Below are 20,862 nucleotides of genomic sequence, written 5' to 3' on the forward strand. Positions count from 1 at the left end.
AAATTAGAATAAAATTTAGACAAAATTTGTTTTATAAAATTTAAAAAAATTAAAAAAATTCGTGAAATTAACCTCTCGGTAACCAGTCGAATTGGACCAGTTACCGAGTGATTTTCTCAATTTATCGAGCGATTTTTCTAGAATTTTCCATATTATCGGTAACCGCTTGATTTTGTCGGTAACCGTTCGATTTTCTCGATTTATCGAGAGGTTTTCTTAATTTTCAGTGAAGTTCAACAAAAAAACCTAAAAAATATGTCAATCTAGTAAAATCAATAACTAATTTATCTGAGCTTCAAATCAAACGAAACAATTTTTGTTAGTTTCCTTGTAATATGATCTACATGATAAAAGTATTTATACTCATAAAAAAGTTCAAAATTTTCTGTGAGAAAATTTATTTGTTAAACTAAGTTAAATGCATAGTTTACTCTTTGCTAATCCAAAAATCATGAAACTAATTTTGTTAGTCTTCTAACATGATCCTATACCTTTTTAAAATACATGAACTCATGAATTATTTATTGTAACATGCAGGAATGTATAAATGTGTTGCGATTAGATTAATTCATAACTAACTCATCACACCTCAACAATTAGTGAAATTACTTTTATTAGTTTATTTATACTATGATTTATGTAGGAAAAATAATAGTAGACATGAAAAAGTTAATTACAGTATTGTTTCTTAACATATTCACTTTATGCTTGTGAACTTTGTAAAAATCATAGAGAAACTAATAAAACTCTAAATAAAGTGAAATCAATTTTAAAGATCATCTTAAGATACGTTATACACAAGAAAAATATGTACTTGCATGTTAAGATTTTCTTTAATATGAGTTAATAACTGAGCCGCACGCTTCAACTTCTTTTTTTATTTTTTTAAACCTCCTCCCTATAGAATATGATGCAAACGACATTATTTTTAAAATTGTTTTTCATATAAGGTCTTAGAATTGTATTTAGTTTTTTAGAATTTTTTTAAATTTTATTTTTTAATTTAAATTTGGTTACCGTTTCAGTTTCTGAAACTGAGCCGGACCGATATGCCCGTTTATCATGTATTTTGGACGGTTGCCGATAAATTTTCTAACCCTGCTGACAACGCGTTGTTGGTACTTGTGAAGTTCTCCAGAAAAACACCGGCTCATCCTCCAATGTATGCTCACCGATAATATTCAAAATTCTCCCATGAAAAACAGGGATGGTCTAGATTTAGTAGATCGAGGCCGGAACCTAATGCCGATGTAAACAAAAAGAAATACGAAGTTATTACCTCTATTCTCTTTTAATATCATTTTAAATTTTAGTTTTGTTGTTAAATAGATATTATTTTTAGTTTTCTAGGTATTTTCTTTCAAAATAGTCCCTATTAAATTTTAAAGAGTCTCAAGATTTTAGTAAGAGATTACTCCTTGCCGTGGACATACAAGTGACAAGATCATGTTTAGTTGCCTCTTTAGTTTTGCTTACCTGCAACCTCCACTGCACAAATGTGCTCAGCCTTGTCTCGCTCCACCGCGCTATTGTCAATCAATTTAACTCGCTTTGCCACCTAGCAAGCAAGGCAACCTACCAGCTTGCTCACGCTTCAGGCTGCAACACACCGACAAACTCTCCTCTACATGCAACTCAGGTCGAGGCAAGAGCCGCTAGAGCTTGAGCTTGAGCAGTGCCCGCCGTAAGTCATGACCGATCCCATCCAGAGGCCATGGCACTTAGTTCTTGAGACTTGGTTGAGATTAAAGTGGTGCCCACTTGCTGGTTGAGACTACCTGAGATTATGGAAGGGCAGGACTGGTGGAGTAAATGAAGCGATGGGTCCATCGAAGGAGCGCAGATATGTCAAGTAATAGGTATTAACTGTTGCATTGTTCTTTATAGCGAGATCTAAAATGACTTCTAAATCCGAACGAAGGTAGTATATCAAATGATGAGAGGAGTGTACTTGACTAACCTAAAACCTAGGGATTCGCAATTAGTTGATTCGCCTAGGAAAAAAATCACACTCAATGTAATAAAAAATAAGTATTGTCCTGGAATGCATACACTCAAACGAAAGTTTGAAGAATAATATATTTATACTACATGTAGTCACAAATAAATGTTATTTTAGACACCGATGCGGTTCTCAAAACATATTTTTGACTATTACTTTTTGGTGTGATATATTTATAGAATACAACAAATTTATACTATTATGAAACTATTTTTTAGATAAATCTACCCGTGTCATTTCTAAATATCCAAACTCAATACATAAAGAGTAATTTATAGCTAAAATTTAAAATTTATACTATTATAAAAATATTTTTCGAGATAAATCTACCCGTATTATTTCCAAATGTCCAAACTCAATACACAAATAATAATTTGTAGCTAAAATTTAAAAATATTACCTACATACAACCTAAAATAACACTTGTTTGTGGTTGAAGCAGTAAATCGGACATTTCAAATTGGTATTAGTTGATTTGTCAAAAAATACTAACATAATACCCTAATTTTATTAGGTATTTCAAATGTATCATGACAAATTTAATGTTCAAAATTATGTTTTTGAGACCATACCAAGCTGCCAACCCCGAAAATGGCATACATTTTGACTAAGTATGAAAAATTTCTGTTCCAAGCGGGCCGTAAAAAAATAATGAAATGAATGCCATGGTGCTATGATTTTTTTATCGGATTGTGCTATGAATTCTAGTAAGTAGAGTGGTGAGGGCAATTTTAGCCTTTGTGTTTAAGAAATCAGTGGGCTCAGCGTCCCGTGCACCTGCAGTCCCTCGGAGAGGCCGGTGTGCTTCCATGACGAGACACACACGTAGCCAAGCTGCCAAGGTCAACACGCCCCCACACATGCGTTCCAACTATAGAAGCACATGGAGCCGTAGACGCCGCAACACATCGCATGGCCATCGATATAGAAGAAAGTACAGGGCTTCATGGGCTTATCCGCCCCCAGCCGAGGTTGAGACGAGCGAGCGCCGAGATGGGCACGGCGAGGGGACGCTCCGCGTTAAGGCGTGTGCAGCACGCCGGCCGCGTAAATAAGGCTCTTTATGTTTCAGTTAGGGATTATGTATTCTAGTTTTTACAATTTTTTAATTAAAATAAATTGTTAGTTTTTAATCATAGATTTTTACAATTTGCTTACAATCCAACAAATCGGTCTCTCTCAGCTTTTAACATATTGTAAAACTCTATTTTACTAAATTACACATTAAAGTATGTTTTAAATTTCATAATACATATTTTTTATAATTAATGAGCGGCTTTTCAGAATTTCTAACTAAAAAGAGCATAAGCAACGCCCGCACGGAGATCGATGCCGGATGCGATCGATCGCAAACTCACCCTCCGTTTGATTGGCCGCAGGACACAAGTGACGAACTGACGATGAGTAGCCGAACTCCTTCGAGGCCCCGAACCCAGCTCTTTTGACAGTGGACTGGCGCGGGACGTGTCGAAGCAATGGGGCCAGGCGGCCACGGCTGCGCGCGGTTCGGCAGCGTGCGATCTGGATAGCGCCGACCCATCATCACCTCACTAGTCCCACGGAACAGCATGGGCATCCACGAACCCCCTCTACGTGGCAGTGGCGATCGCTGCTTGCCGCGGCGGTTTTTTTTTTCTGTCGTGTGAGATCGATCGATGCGAGCACGGGATGGGCAACTGTTGGAGCGTAGCGCGACACTTTTTTTTTTGCAACTCAGAGAGAGGGACAGTGATTAGTCCACTTGTATTTGTTTATCAGTCACCTGGACGTCTGAAATGCCCAACAAAAATATCTAAGACCCATGTGCGAAGTGAATGAGCATATACTAAGATCACGCTCAACCAATTTCTTTCGTGACCTACAATCTTTTCTCAAAATGATTTTTTCCCTCTAGTGATTCAATGATTTTCTTTCATATTTTTTTATGAAAGAATTTCTAAGTACGTTATCTTCAGGACGGAATTATTTCTTGTTTCACTTTCCAAATCCTTTTAAAAAAACTGTTGAAAATAAAGAAAAATAAAAATAATAAAAATAGAGAATTTTTTTAAAAATTGAAATAAAGGGAAAATAGTTAGAATGACCTAAGCTCGTTTCACTGCCAGAGTAGTGTATGAAAACGGTCCGACTAACTCACGCAGAAATATATTTTCCTGGGCTACAACAGATCAGTAGTACTCGGAAGAAGCGACTAGTGCAATTGTCCGTAAGGTCGCCTACATATCACACTGGTCGTACAGCCGTAGCCTCGTGACGATCACCCACTCCTGAGTCCTCCCGTGCTGACAAGAAGCGTTCATCAATGGAGCGAAATCCCCTGTGCCAACCGCACCGCCACCGGAACAGAGTTCAAAAGCAGCGGAGTCCAGCCTCCGGGACGGCGGGCCCTGACAGGCTGCAGGGCTCCTGTGTTCTGCCCTCCCGTGACGAACAGACACTTCCTTTCCCGTGACACAAGCTGGAGACGAATCGTGTCGGGCGGCTCGGGCCCCGCCGCCCACGTTTCCATTCCGCCGTGGTCCAGGGGAATAGAAAACAGAAAAATGTGGCGCCGTTGCATCCTGCCACGACATCCCGCCACGAGGCACGCGTCACACCATGCGGCCATGCGTCGCTTTCCGCCGCGTCGTCTTCCGGTGCCGAGGCCCGAGGACGGGGTTCGGGGAAGGAGTCGGGCGGCTGCTGCCATCCGCGTGGGCGCCGGCGCCCCCAAACGGCTACAATTCGAAGGCGCCGGCCGCGTTGGGTTGGGCGTTCTGGGAATGGGGAGGCAGGGAGCACGTAGCGGCCTGACAGTTCGTTGCATGGGAGTTGGGGAATCAGGCGCCCGCAGGCGGAGGCGAACGCCAACGGTGCTGGCAGAAGTTTTGCCGGTGGCGCGGCGATCCGTCGAGGGAAAGGATCCGTATCGTTAACACAGGGTCAGGACGCATATCGCATCGTTAACGCAGGGTCAGAGAAGCGTAGTGAATTATGAGGTCAGTAGCAACCACGAGGTGTTTGGCACTGACATACATTAAATCAATAGTATTTTAACAGAGTAAAAAATTATAGAAAATAATAATTAAAAAATAAAAGATTGAGAATACAACTCTGTAGATGGTAGGGAATAATATTGTATTAATATTTTTTAATGCTGATAGTATCTTTTAATTGTAGGTTTTTAAATTAATTGGAAATTTTCAAACAATTGAGAGAGATGAGATTGGGTGGCAACTTTAATTGTGAATAATTCGATTGTGTAAAATATATGGTTTGGAGACCTTCAGATTTGTTACAACTCATCTATTTTATAAGAGTATAGAATTATATATATGCTTAAATAAGTAATGGTCATCCACCTAGTTGAATCCAAGCCTAATTTTTTGTGTACATTTGCCCAGCAAGCAGTGTCCTTTTTTGATCAACGATAATAACTAAAATGGTAAATCTACATAAACAGAAAATAGTTACAAAAGTTTTTTTATGAGAGAAATATATTCTTTTTCGGTGGAAGTTAATGATAATCACAATTAATCATGCCGAGGATTAATAAAAATAGCAGTGCAATATTTGTATAGGGTAAGGATTACCTGCCGGCAGTTGTCAACTGTAGATTAAAAAAAGAGACACATGATATAGATAAGTTTAAGCCTTTTAAAGAATAATAGTATTATGTCACGTGTGCTGCCCTAAGCTTTATAGAGATTCGATAAGAGAATTACAATGTAAAGTGACTAGTTCTTAACTCTAAACTATTTAGTGAGTTCTTCAAACTAGTCGAGGTCTTCTCCTGCTCTCGAGGGCTTGACTCTCCTTGAGTTGTCTTTATCTTACCCCATAGTCAAGCGAATATGGATTGTATCCTACTTAAAGTCTCGAGCGTAATTGACTTGAGTCTACCTTCCAGGGTATCTGAGACACTTAATTTCTTATTTGGATATCATTTCCAAGTATAGACATATTACACTTGAAGCATGAGGTTGTCATATGTATCATGATGGCTTCTATAAACCCTAGCATGAAACTGTACACTGAAAATTCTATCCTAAAAATATATCATAATCTTTGTAATATTCTGAATTATTAATTATATATCCATCATCAAATATTTTTTTCTATGGTCAAAGGGGGAGAGATGTCCCCATTTGAGCGGAATTGTCATCAGGCAAACGGGGCGGACTGTTACATAGTAAGTGTACGACACCATGAGTCACCATGCCGTGGTTCGTGGACGGTAGCCGTTATCTCCAAATATCAGCGTCCTCCTTCATAAGGATGGACAATGGGCCGGGTTAGGCGTGGGTTAAGTCAAAACCCATCCATCAAGAAACATGAAAATCAAAATCTAACTCGCAGTCGAATTAACAATCAATCGAAATGGGTAATTTTTTTAATATTACATTTTTTACAGATATTATAGAAATAGTATCAAAAATAAGGAAATTTTAAAAATAATACATATTTGTCCTACCGTACGGCGAAATACTATTTTCATCATACGGTATGGTGAAAATTACTGACGTGCCGCCAATGACAGCACTGAGGTGCATGGCTGCAGTTACGAGAAAGTTTCCGCCGTACGGTTTGGCGAAAATTAGTTGTCGCCAAACCATACAACGAAAAATAAATGTCGCCAAATGGGAGGTCGAAATTTTTTGCAGCGTGGACCCTCCCTCCTGCGTGGGCCTGTGAGTTCTATCTCCTGCGTCGGAATGACTGATTTTTTTTTTCTATCGACAAAATATTGTATCACTTTTTTATTTTTGCGATTGAACTTATTTCTAAAATGAAATGGAAAGATGTAAAATAAATCGTAAAATCGCTTGTCAGACAATAGGAGGTAGCTGATAGATATTACATGGTAGGTTACAATAGTAGTTGTAAAGCATAAGTACCATAGAACCCGATACAAAGGTTACATAAGCTGATAAATATTACATGTGACATGGGGTTTTTCGTCGTAGCGCGAATATACCATAACCATAAAGAGGTGCCAACAATAAATATTAGCATGTACGGTACGTCAAAAGAGTAACCTAATAGCGTGCTGCTGCTAAACCAAACATGCCTTAGGGAATGGAAATATGTAGGTGGTACAATAGATGCTCTTTACTGAGTGCACCTAGGATATTTGCCCTTTCTTTGGGTATCGGGTCCCGCCGCCTTAGCGCGACGGGCTCTCTCCTGCTTCCTTTCCCTCTCTGCTTCGCTTGCTTGAGTCGCGGCACACTCCTTCATGACGTTCCTGATGCGCTCCTCCTCTTGCACTTCATCCGTAGTTCATCCTAATGTCGCTTGTACACTCAGTGTTGGTAAGCTTCCCTCCTCCACCGCATCTCCATATCCACCCACCGCTTCTGGTCCTCATTTTGCTCCATATCGAGCCATTGCCTGAAGTCGCAGAGAGGTGGAGGAGATTGGACAAAGGAAACAAGAGGAGAGATTAGTAAGAGATTGCATTAAATCGTATGTAAATGGCCACATGAGTGATCTATGTCGCTATACCCGTGGGTACTTATATGGTTCATATCGAGGCTTGTTGTACTCATAGTTGGCACACATGAAGAAGCTCAGGCCTTAGGTGTAGGATATGTTGTGGAACTCGCGAAGCCTACAATGTTTGTCACAGAAGCATATTGATAGTTCGACCCCCTGGGGGTGAAAATCCCCTAATATTTCTTGGATGGGCTTGGTGGAGCTGAGGAAGGAGTGGTCTATCCATAAATGGTGGAGGGGTTATTTATAATGGATGGGGGTTGGTGCATGGATTGAGTGCAAGGGCTTGGTGGGGGGTGGAGCATAGGATGCCCTATGAAACCTGGAAAAGTTGTGGCACTGATGCGTGGCAGAAATTCCCTTTGGTAGCTTTTGCTTGGTGTAGTCATTTCATTCTTGAAAGTTGGATAAATAGTTATTGTTGCCTCTGCAAGCAAGGCAGGGAATGCAATGAAATCATTGTCCTTAGAAATAACGTCTTGGTAGATTGGTAAATCCCAACCATTTGATTGAAGAAAGTAAAGTACATCAAATCAAGGGCCATCGTAAGCATTTGTTGCCTGTTTGTGGCTACAGTACCTAAGGCAATATGCACAGTCTCGTACCCTACTCGTACGTTGGTGAGCTCATCAATGATGTAGTGTGTTGAGGTGACCCCACCCTGTCAACATTTTAGAATGACGTAACCTGTCGTTACCACCATTTTAGAGCGATGTGACTGCACAGTGCTGAATTTACAGAGTCGCTAAAGTAGTGCATCAAATGCATGCACTTTCTCCAAATTACATGCCTACACCTGGTCCATACACCATCAGCACTTGTTGTATATAAACAGAACACAATCGATTCTGAACTCAAACATCTCGTGACCACGACTCATGTCGAGACAATGACGTATCCTCATTCTCTTGATGGCACCATCTATCCACCACCTCCACACCCCTATTTAGATGGCCATGGCAAAGATTTCTACGGAAACCACAATACTCTTCCTTTCTCATTTTGGCCGCTATGTAGATATGGAGATGGTGTTGTCCAGGTTTATGAGCATTACAGTGACGCAGGCCATCGCTTCTTCTGTTGTGCACACTTCAAAGTACGAAGAAATAATACTCACATTATTTCCTATTTTCTCAAAACCATTTACTTATCTCACATTTCATTTTTTTCGAGACGGATGATTGTGGGTTTTAGTACTGGATTGACCTGCTAATAGATCCACACATTCAAGAATATATCCGTCACCTGCACGTCATTATCGAGAAACTACAAGAACAATTGCGCCAAGAGAGATGCAGCAACGTCAGAAGACGTTATATCCCACCTTGCATGGCAGGTTAGAGGAACAACTGGGAGTAATTAGGATGTGTTCTAGCGGTCTACCAAGGATTTGATTTCGTATTTGATCTATACCGTGTTGTTCATAATTGAATAAATTGTATCCCCGTGTCGTGTTGTCATCACATGGTTCATGCTAGATCTGAAATTAATGTTAGTCCCCTACCTGCATTTTTGTTTCGAGAATACGTAAGACTTGGTACAAATATGCATCATGAAAAAAACATGTAAGTTACATATGCAATGGTACAATCCACCATACTAACACAGTTGAATACGATAGCAAAATAAGGTAGTAGCATTATAAGGTAGTAGCATCAGAGTAACTAAACTACTCCGTAAACTAGTAGTATGAACTAATGAAATGGAAAGCTAAACAAATGACAATTATTAATCATAAAAGCAACATAGACTACTCCGGACCCCGACCCCTTCCATGCGCCCTGCCTCTGGCATGCTTGCGCTTACGTGCTGACGCTGGAATGTTGGTCTCGTCCTCCTCCTGAGGATGCTCATAGGCGGAAGGTCTGTACCAATCTGGCCTGTGGCGCTCAATTCTAGGCAACTGGGGCTCATACATGCCTTCTGTCTCCTGCTGCATAATCTGAGTGAGAGGTGGTGCATCGTACAACTGTGATGAGGCCAGCACTTCCGAGGCCCCTACATAGTCAAAGAAGGGGTTCCCGCTAGAGTGTAGCGTACCCCCGGAAACATGGGTCGTTGTATCAATGCGGATCAAACCTGCATTTATATCGTACACAAACAACTTAGTATTGGCGAAGAATGCGTAATGAATCTAACATTATGGAAAAAGAGCCGTGACATACCTGGCATGGGAATACACACATGCGTGGCAAAACCAGAGCCTCCTGCATGCACAAGATGCGGAGGCTGAGGAGTATCTTAGCTATGCCCAGTCCAGCCAGGCCCCCCTATGAACTGGGGGCAGCCCATCCAGTGCCTCCTGTGAAGTGGGGGTCGGCCCATCCAGATCCTTCTGTGAAGTGGGGGCTGGCCCATCCAAATCCTCCCGTGAACTGGGGGTCGACCCATCTAGGGCCTCCTGTGAACTACGGTGCCACCCATCCAGAGCCTCCTGCCTGTAAAATTAGTTAAATCGACACTATATGGACTGTTACGTATTTAACCATTTGCATAGGAAACTATAAGATTTCTCTCACAATGTCGGACTGCGGTACACAACTAATCATTACCAATAGTAGTAATTTGAATGTTGAAAGCCGTAAGGATTTGAATATTTCACGTACCGCAACGTGTAGCGCAACTCCTACGTGTCCTGGGTACAGGGTAGTAGTGCTAACAGAGGAACGACCGGGGGGTGGAGGGGGTCCACGACACGAAGAAGACGTGTGCGATTTCGTGTACTGTACCACAACAGGTACTGCTGGTAACTGTAGTCGTCATAAGGGGCACCAAACTCGATCACATCCACAAGAGCATCACCCCACTTGTCGGTGACATGGGAACCAGGGGTCCCCGAGTCCCGAGGCCAGGACAGCAGAATACCACGAGGCACCTTTCCTCGGGGACTATCTCCCCGAGGTTCAAGAAGACATAGTTTCGAGAGAGAGCGCTCGGGGCCATGAACAGTGGTTCCCGAGTACCCGAGTTCCCTGAGGACCCGAGAAGTGCAAGTTCTGGGAGAGGACGCTCGGAGCCATGAACAGTGGTCCCCGAGTACCCGAGGACCGAGAAAAGACATATCCGGGAGAGGGCACTCGGGGCTATGAACAGCAGTCCCCGACCACCCAGAGTTCCCCGAGGACTTGAGAAGCCCCTTGCCAGTGGACCCCACAAGGGCTCAGCGGTGAGGTGTCAGTTGGTGAGAGGTCTGATGCTGCATTTAAGAGGAAGCATGGCCTGTCACTTCCAACCACTCCCCCCACGCCTGCTGTTAGTCCCTGCCACTGCCTGGCAGGGAGGCGTGGGGACATTTAATGCAGCAGGTCCCATCGCGCGTCATCCGGCGCGCCTCGGGATATCGTCGCTGGGCTCGAGGTATATTGCTTGCCGCCCTGCTGTGTTAGGCTTGCTTTGATCGAACGGGCACGCGGGGTTGCTCGGTGGCTGCCCGGTGCCCCCCCCCCCTCGCTGCACCCGCTGAAAAGTGGGATGATGACGACAGGACCGGTCGGGGACGCATTTTCAACCCCCCTCCCCGTAACGCCCTCCCCGTAACGTCAAGCTGCAGCTTATGATGGTTGTTTTTCATTTATGGCGCTTTGGGTCTCGCGCCCTCCTTTCTGGGCACGCTAGGCCGCCCCGACGGGATATAAGAAGCGTGGGCACCCCGGAGAAGTCGAAGAAGTTTTAGGAGTCTAACAAGGTTGAAGTGAAGTGATAGAAGACAAGGTCAAGAAGTTCAATAGACGCAGACAAGCTAACGAAGACAGGATACACGAAGTTCTAGACTGAGACAAAAAATTTTGTAACACAAGAGATCCTCAAAAAGGCATTCCCAGAGCATTTATAGCATACACACAGGAGTAGGGTATTACGCTCCGTGCAACCCGAACCTGTCTAAAATCCCCTGAGCATTTATTTCCACTAGCATCCGATCATCCATCCCGCTTGCATCTCATTTACTCTCATTTAATTCACGTACAAGGTAGATTCAGAATCATCCCCCCGGCTGAATCTCAAAGGGGATCCCTCCAGATCCCTGCTTGAGGAGTTCATCCTCTGACACCACTGCTGCACCTAGGCTGCATCCTGATGGTCAGGTCAGCCATGCTCCTTGGTGGTCCCTTAGTCGACAACCTACAATGGAGTGTCAATTAGAGGAAATCAATACACATAATAAAACGAGGTATGTGACATTACAACTCACATATGTACGGAAGCAGGAACACGGTCTCTCAGCGGGACCAGGACCTCCTGGTGCCATCCAAACTGGCGCATCACGTGGTGCACGGCGTCGTCTTCAATGAATACATAGAACACCAGTTTTTTCCTCGTCGACCAAAATGTCGAGTCCCTGAAGCACAATTCGGAGATCCCACTGCCAACGGATCACCATAGCACGAAGTCGGCGTTGTACGGCTCCCAAACGACCATATCAACCCTAGGTGGTCGAACTGGTCAGTGAAAGCCTCATACACTGAACGAACCTGTACTCCTGCCCACTGCGACTGCAAAATTATAGTTCATCTAAGTTATGTTATTAATGTTACAACACTAAAATTTTAATAGTACTATAGAAGGCGTACCCGTCGGTGTGTCCATAGTGATCCCATCGTAGGCTTGCTAATGTCGTCACCAGCATACATCTCTGAGGTGTAATACATAGGCACCACGAGTGGTCGTCCTACCTGAAAGCGCTCGAACGACCACAACTGAAGCAGAAGAGGCATACCCGTCAAGTTGGACGCGTTGCGTGTCCTCACGCAGGTGTCGCACAACGCGTGGTAGGTGGCGCAAAGAACCGCCGAACCCTAAGACACCTGAGGCACGTCGATGACTATTGCGTCAGCAATAGCCTGGGCATAGGCTATCCAACGTGCGTCTACAGTGTTGTCGTGGCTAGAGGTGAATATCACCCAACTGAACAACCACAATAGGTAAGCCTCCAGATGTCGAGCAACCTGGTACTCCGTGGGATCCTCGGCCATCCTTTCCACCTGCATAATTCGATTGATTGTTATTACCGATAATAAATGGAAAAAGGACGTGCAATATGAAATTAGAGAAGCAAAAAAAAAAAAAATACTAACTCTGAACTGCTCTAACCACTGCTTCCTGGGGCCATACTTCTGATGCTCCTCAATGGGCGACACGTTAAGTGGCTCAGGTAGGACTCCCTGAAACCTCTCAAACAAGTCCTACTGTCAACCAACTGGAGTGACCGAGGGACCAATCGGTTCACCAGAAATCGCTAACCCGATCAGCATGGAGACGTCCTGCAGCGTGACTGCCATCTCCCCAAACGGCATGTGGAACGGTGACGTGCGTCCACAGAATGGTCGAGAAGCTTGTATGACGCCTCCATCTCTGCAAAAATAGATCAACATAAAACACATAATTATTGTAAATTGATGATCACATAATTAATATGTCAACAACATAAACTATACACTTACTACTTTATAAGACAGAGAGAACATAAATAATACATAAATGAAAACACTTATTTTTTACATCAAGAACATAAAAATTACACAAATAATACCACTTAGGTTTTACATCAAGAACATAACAGTTAACCAAATAAATAAATAAACATATTGTTCATAAATAGCATATCCGACAAGGTCTGCCCTAGTCCCGTGCACTGCTTGTCCTCCACGTGCAACTCTCCCACGTCTACTATCGGTGGATGGTCCTGCTCCAGCATCGGCACGGTTAGAGTGTGGGCATTCCTTTGGCTTGTGACCATACTCATAATACTCAGTGCACACCTCCTGACAGGGCCACTAACTTCAGCTTCATCCATATCATTATGAATACACCTAGTCTGCGGTTGACCACCTTTTCTATGGGGATGTCTAAGAAATATCATAGGGGGCAGACATATCGATATATCTCTATCGTAAACTGTGAAGTCACCATGCGCACTGAATCCGCGGAACTCTCCAGTCCAAGTCAGCACCATATTTTTCTTCAAGTAAAATGGTGACACATATATTGAGCTTCCCACACCCACATAATACAGCCAGCAAATGAGAACACGGAACATGTAAAAGTTTCGGTTTGTTGCAGGAGCATTCACACCATCTATTGAAAACTTGCCCTACATTCAAGTCATGAGTGAAAATTCTGGTATCAGTCCCCACTCCTCCTTTTGACCTCAGGGTTATCTCGAAGCAGCGATCATTGACGCCCATGCTACAAAACATATGTTGTACTGCCTTCATATTCTTCTTTTGGAGGTATCCATCATCCATTGGGCATACGGTGTACGCATTGTTGTATGGTGACTCACACCAGCTGCATGCCTCTTCTAGTAGTAACCAATAATACCGTACAACATTCCCTCAACGATTGCGGGCATGCCTATCCAACGTCATGATGAACTAGGCGTAGTTGGCTTCATCAAAGGTAGGTCTGTCGCGGCATTTGACACAGTCTATTTGTACGCATTCCTCTTTTCCCTACTATATAAAGGGAGAAGGAGGGTTCGAGAAGGGATATGGAGACACTCTATAACAAGTTCACCCAATACATAAGAAAATACATATGACGTATGTCTATTATTCCACGAGAGGCCTAAACCTGGATAAATTCTTGTGTTCTTAAGTTCGTTCGATGCACACCCACAAAAAACTTAGATCAACGTGCTCTCGTCCGGTATACCCCAAATTCATTGTCAGGGATCACCCTTGATAGACGTGTACATCTTTGTATGAACTTAATTATTATATTTTGAATTCCTACCATCTAAATAGGGACTCATCAGGAATACAAGATTGCAAAATTGACTGATGAGGGGTGGATAATGGGGAGGTAGTGTCATGGACATTGGGTTAATGAGCCAGATAGTGAGATGGACTCTAATGGGCTGGGTGACCCACTCAGCTAGGAGGCTGTGGTGATCGGCGCATAAGAGGTGATCACCAGTAGAACAGGAAGATATCGAAGAACATTTACACGTGACCTTCTTCCACCTCAAGACTCCATATCTTCCCCTTCCTCTGATTCTCCTCCCTGCTGCTGCTCTCTCCCTCTTCCTGGTCCATTCTCTTCCTCCCCAATCTAGATTGCTTTCTCCCCATCTTTGTTCCACTACTTCCAGTTGTACCCAAACAATGTGAACTAATTTGGCTGGTAATAAACTAGCTGAGTTTTATGGTGATTGGTTGTTTCTGTGATCGATTGGTGTGTTGGATCATCTGGGTATGTGATAATTTGTATCACTAAGATGCGAAGTCCAACACCTATGAAGCTCTCCACCCAGCCCGGTATTTCACCAAACACCTGACGTGCGCCTCCTCAATGAACACCACCATTGCGGTACTGGCTGCTCGTTCCGTCACCAGCAATCTCCCTTAACATCTTGCGCCATAGACTTGTTGGATCGAAGGTTTATGGGTTAACCTCTACTCAAGTCTTGGTGTTGCAGCTAGACATATCAAGCAGCAATATCAAGTTTGGAATTCCCAGAGGTTAGATATTTGCAAGTTCTCCGCTCTATCGACTTGAGGGCAAGCCGAGCCTCAAGGGGGATGCCACAGACATTTGGCTGATGGGCTGGATAGTGAGCTGGACTCCAATGGGCTAGGTGGCCCACTCGGCTAGGAGGTCGTGGCGATCAGCGCATAAGAGGTGATGGCTAGCAGAACGGGAAGACATGTAAGAACATTTACACATAACCTTCTTTCTCCTCAAGACTCCCTCTTCCCCTTCCTTCGATTCTCCTCCATGCTGCTGCTCTCTCTTTCTTCACAGTCCCTTCTCTTCCTCCCCAATCTAGAATGCTTTCTCCCCGTCTATGTTCCACTACTTCCGGTTGTACCCAAACACTATGAACTGATTCGGCTGGCGGTAAACTAGCCAAGTTTTTTGGCGATTGATTGTTCTTATGATCCATTAGTGTGTTGGATTATCTAGTTACGTGACACGTAGTTGCCCTTAGCATTTACGATATCATCAGTTTCGTTTTAATAGGAGGTCTCTTAATCACACCGAAAAGACAGTAAATATGCTTAATTGCTCTAAAACCATCATGAATCCTGTACCTCAAATCCTCCATTGACCCGTATTACCTTCCTGTAGCCCATGCTTACCACCTCCCCTGCCTCAGCACGAACCACGCCACATCCTCGTGCCGCCTGGTGGTGAATATGATTGGCCGAAGGTTATCTAACTTTACTCACTGTGAGTCGTTAGATCGTGAACGGATGTGTCAGATTTAGAACTACAGTAATACTAACCATTACTACGGTAAAGTTTATACATTATTTTCATAAAATAGTATCTTTTTATAGTAACTGACACCAAAACATTATAGTTTTTCTCGCAATCTACTGTTCCTCTCTGACTTGCTCCAATGAAATCAGAGCAATTAGATCCGAATGCGATTGCCTCCCTTCGTTTCCCGTCAAATGAACCCACCCTGTCCTCTCCCTCCCTCTTACCGCGTCATCGAGGCCTTGAGGGCTCTGCACGCAAACACAGACCAGGGCGAAAACGAAAAGGGCAAAGCGCTCCTCCCACGAGGCCGCGACAGATCGCGCGCACCGGCGTCTTAGCGGCAGCGCCAAGCAAGTGGCCGTTGCCATCGGCGGAGACGAGACGGGGCGGGAGGAGTTTTTTCTTTGTTTGTTTGGGTTTGGTTAGGCGGATGAGATGCCGCTGCGCCGAAAGGTGAGGCCCGCGGGCGCGGGTGCGGCGGCGCGGCGGGCGGCGCTGCGGTGGTGGCTGCTCTCCCTCGCCGCTGCAGGCGCCACCGTCACCTCCGCCGCCGCGCTGCTCGCCGTCGCCCTCCACGTCTCCTCCGCTGCCTCCTCCGCCTTCGCCGGCGCGCCCTACCGCCTCTCCCAGGTGCGTATTGTGTTCACGTATCTCAGCTCTTTGTGCCCAAATTGTTGCTCTGGGATGTGCTGACGGATCGCCCCTCACCGTCTCAAACGCCGCAGCAGCCGAGGGAGGTCGAGGAGCTGCGCTGGGAGCAGGAGTTTGCGCCGCCGCAGTCGCGAAAGGTGATAGATTGCTCTCTCCACCGATGCCGCACATATCTCTGTTTGTTACTTGCCACCGCTGTTGCTTTTTTTAATTCGTGGGAGTCCATGACGCGGGGATTAATCTCTAGATTTGACAGCTGGACGGCGCGGCCGACGACGCGGCGGACAAGAGGTTGTGGCTGCCGGCGCCGTCGCGGGGGTTCGTGCCCTGCGTCGCGCCGTCGCCGGAGTACAAAAGTATGCGCATTATTGGCAATTCCTCCGACAACGACATCTGGCCTTGTGGTCCAAATTCTCATGCGCCGCTCTTAAATTTCGTTCGTCTTGTTTGCAGGCCCGGGGGCCTCGAGGGGGTTCCTGCTCGTACACACCAATGGCGGGCTCAACCAGATGCGCGCTGGGGTAAGCTGGATCGTCCTGCTCGTAAATATTTAGTTGTGGCAATGTAGTGGTGTATTGATATACGGGGGATGAGATTTATTGCTTGGATTGCATTAGATGTGTTGATTTTAGTGGGGGAGCCTATCGTGCGTGCATGTGGGGTGTTTGATCACAGTTGACGGTTTTTAAGCATTCATCATCAGGTTTTGTGGGCATGCTTTGGTGCTTTAACCAATGTACTGGGGTCCTCTGGTGCTAATTGCTAATGTGTACTCCTAACTCCCAGTTTCTGTTGCGCACTGGGCAGTGTCAGTGTTTCAGTCCTTTAATCACCTGTACTGGGTGTTCTGGTGCCAATGTTCCGCTCCCTTTAAGCTGTATATGGTGGTTGTGAAACTTAGTTGTTTGTTTCTCAACTAATTATTGCTTACCTAAGTTATCGGCGACACAGATTGAATGGCTCGACTGCATCAAGGATAGAGTCCTGATTCCTGAAAATGGTTGGTGGGTGGATGTCTCAGCACCGTTTCAAATTTCTGTTCCTGATGTTTCATATTGAATGTTTTAGTCATTTTGCTTTTTTGATAAATGACACTTTTGTCATATTTGTGCCAGCTGCAATCGATATATCATTTGTCATTTGCAGCACGAGAGAAAGCAGTATACTTGATAAAGAAAGGTGCCTGGTTTGTTAGGGGAGACCAAAAGCAGTGACGTTCTCTTTGGGCATGCAGATTGTTAGATAACTGAAACTAATTAGTGTTATAGTTCCCCTGAGTTTGATTAGTTGAGTGGATTTGCTATTTTTGTTTTGGGGACCTTGATTGAGATTAAGTACCTTTTTGCCAATTGATTTTTTCCCCATCCTTAGAAATTCTCTTAACAAGACTGCCATGTGATTTGAGTAAAATAAAAGAAAAGGAAATTTTCTTCATTGTTCGATGCACATGTTTTGTCCTCTTTTTTAGTTATACAGATCCTGTTTTGCTAAAGCAATAATCATGAACAGATTTACTTTAGACTCAAAATCCTGCATGCTTTGTTCTCTGTTTCAATCTCCTGTTTACTTATGGCAGATCAGTGATATGGTAGCAGTTGCGCGCATACTCAATGCTTCGCTCATCATTCCGGAGCTTGATAAGAAATCATTCTGGCATGACAAAAGGTAATTTGCTATGTAGTTTTTATTATTTAGTTCCCGTCAACTGATCTGAGACTAAATAGAGCATTTTTCAACATCAGCAACTTTTCAGATGTCTTTGACGAAGAACACTTCATACATTCTTTGGTTAATGATGTGAAAGTTGAGAAAAAGTTGCCCAAGGATTTGATGAAAGCTCCAAAGTCTGTTAGGTACTTCAAGAGTTGGTCTGGAGTAGATTATTACCAGGATGAGATTTCTCTACTATGGGATCATCGCCAGGTGTGAATTCAACAGCCACTGTGCACTTCCATACTAACCAATTCTAAGCAGTATTTGCTGGATGAAACTTTTGGATCTGTTATCCTGATCAAATACTTGTATTAGGTCATTCGTGCTGCCAAGTCAGATTCTCGCCTTGCAAATAACTACCTTCCTCCAGACATTCAAAAGCTTCGTTGCCGGGCCTTTTTCCAGGCACTTAGATTTGCTCCCCCAATTGAAGCTTTGGGCAATGTAAATCCTTTTCTGATATCTTCCCATTATGATACTTATTTTGCCTAAAATATATACCATGAGATGTTTTGACAAGCAAAGTGTAACTGATTTTTGCAGCTATTGGTGGAGAGGATGAGGTCATTTGGGCCATATATTGCTTTGCATCTACGATATGAGAAGGATATGCTTGCTTTTAGTGGGTGCACATATGGCTTATCACAGACAGAATCAGAAGAACTTGCAATGATCAGGTAAGGCCTTGTGATATGTGTACTCATTGCACTTTTGTTGCCTGATTTTTTATTACTGGATAGCGTCAGCTGTGCGAATTCTGCTGCTTCTATTCCTACAGAGAAAACACAACCTACTGGAAGGTGAAAGACATTGATTCATCAGAACAAAGATCCCATGGCTACTGCCCCTTGACACCAAAGGAAGTTGGCATGTTTCTTTCTGCCCTAGGATATCCATCAAGCACCCCAATTTACATAGCTGCAGGGGAAATATATGGAGGTGAATCTCATATGGTTGATTTACAATCACGATTCCCAATTCTAATGAACAAGGTAGAGGCACTGCCATTTCGATTGTTACATCTCGTTTAATACAACTTTCTTGAGCTACAATTTGACATATGGTGTGTGCTCCATTTCAGGAAAAACTTGCTTCAGCTGAAGAACTGCAACCTTTCAGCCAATATGCTGCTCAAATGGCAGCGTTAGACTACATTGTTTCGGTGGAGAGTGATGTATTCATTCCGTCCTATTCGGGGAACATGGCACGGGCTGTTGCAGGTCATCGGCGTTTTCTTGGCCACAGGAAAACAATCAGTCCAGACAGGTGAAATCACAGACCAGTACGTTTCTCAGCACTGTTGAAAAATTGTCTTTTCGCTTCTGAATCTCATTATGTCATTTCTTTGGTTCAGGAAAGCGTTAGTTCGCTTGTTTGATAAAGTCAGCAACGGAGTACTGAAGGAAGGGGAAATGCTATCGCAAAGGATAATAGACATCCACCGGAGAAGGTATTGAAGTAAAAAAATGATATATATGCGAGAATCAAAATTGCATTTGATCCTTATTTTGATCTTGTTCTGTTCATCAGACAAGGCTCTCCACGGAAACGAAAAGGCCCTGTCCCGGGCACGAAAGGCAAAGATAGGTTTCGGTCAGAAGAGGCATTTTATGAGAACCCTCTTCCCGACTGCTTGTGTCAACCGGGGTCCCCAGCCAGCGATGATTCTCTTGTTAGCATCTAAGCTACGGAACCAATCATCCTCGCAGATCCCGAGAGCCATTCCCGTGTACATAGAGCAATTCAGAAACAGAGAGGAAGCCAGGAGGGTGCACGCTGATAAATTCCACAGCATCAGAACTTTAGCATCATCGTCCACCTGTGGCTCAAGTACTGACATGGTAGCATGGGCATGCTCAGAAATCAGAGGCAGCTGGAGGGAGACAAAAAACAGCTGTACAAGGCTACGGATGTACTGTAGTTACGTTGCTGTGCAGGTCCACAGAGGTCGTATAGCTGCTGTTTTTAGGATCAGGTAATTAACCACCTGCTTGTAAGTAGATTGTAGTAATAAAAAGAAATATAGAACAACTGAAGCACCTGGCCAGTGGCGTGGCATTCGCTTATTTATCGCCGGGGACCTCGGGTTGTATCTCGGTATCTCATTTGACATTTTGTCTCACGTGTATAGACTCAGAGAAGCTCGTATATTAGACTCAGCAGTTGCTACATCTTGAGCGTAACAAATGAGCAAATATCCTAACCAGTGATTAGGCTATTTTTAACATTTTTTCTTTATTTTGTTCCTTTTTTTAATTTTCCTCCTCGCTCTTATTCGTTTTATTTTTTCTTATTTCTAATAATTTTCTTTCGAAGAGAAAAGAGAGAATTTTGAGTGAAGGGAATGATCTTATGAATTTATTTATAAAGAAAATCATTAAAGAAACTGTTAAAATATTGAAAGAAATAACAATTTCTTCGTGAAGGAAATACGACTCACGAAACAAATCTGTTGTAGCATCTTTTGAGCTCGTGCTTGTTTGGATAGTTGCATGCTCCTTCGGGCCTTCCTGAGCTCGTGCAAAAAAGGGTATTCGGGCCAGGCTCCACATGCACGCGGATGAGATCTATTCCTTCGGACCTAGGCTGCGCATACTCCCCACGTGGCGCAGCTAATGATAGGATTAATATATAATTAATAAGTATTAACTTATATTAATACATTTTAAATTGGATTAAGACTTAATTAGGATAAACTTAAGTACTATAAAAATGTATTTGTGCAAAATAAATATCATATTAATACTTGTTTTTTATTTTAATTTTATGCAATATATAATCATACGAACAATCAAATATAATATCTTCTC

General features: G+C 43.5%; 1 protein-coding gene across 2 annotated transcripts; it reads left to right on the forward strand.

The window, feature by feature from the left end:
* The first annotated feature begins 15,869 nt into the window (after positions 1–15,869).
* LOC133930644 (O-fucosyltransferase 7-like) lies at positions 15,870–20,221 on the forward strand. Of its 2 annotated transcripts, none has more exons than XM_062377333.1 (12): positions 15,870–16,318; positions 16,414–16,476; positions 16,596–16,695; positions 16,793–16,860; positions 17,916–18,004; positions 18,082–18,262; positions 18,368–18,496; positions 18,596–18,729; positions 18,831–19,044; positions 19,134–19,318; positions 19,407–19,502; positions 19,583–20,221. In XM_062377333.1, the coding sequence occupies exons 1-12, from the start codon at positions 16,124–16,126 to the stop codon at positions 19,734–19,736; spliced, it is 1,608 nt and encodes a 535-aa protein (XP_062233317.1). In that variant the 5' UTR covers positions 15,870–16,123; the 3' UTR covers positions 19,737–20,221. The 2 variants fall into 2 exon arrangements, with proteins under 2 accessions (XP_062233317.1, XP_062233318.1); XM_062377334.1 differs by having other exon boundaries at positions 16,417–16,476.
* The last annotated feature ends 641 nt before the right edge of the window (positions 20,222–20,862 follow it).

The sequence above is a fragment of the Phragmites australis genome, chromosome 10, assembly GCF_958298935.1.
Source record: "Phragmites australis chromosome 10, lpPhrAust1.1, whole genome shotgun sequence".
Lineage (NCBI taxonomy): Eukaryota > Viridiplantae > Streptophyta > Magnoliopsida > Poales > Poaceae > Phragmites > Phragmites australis.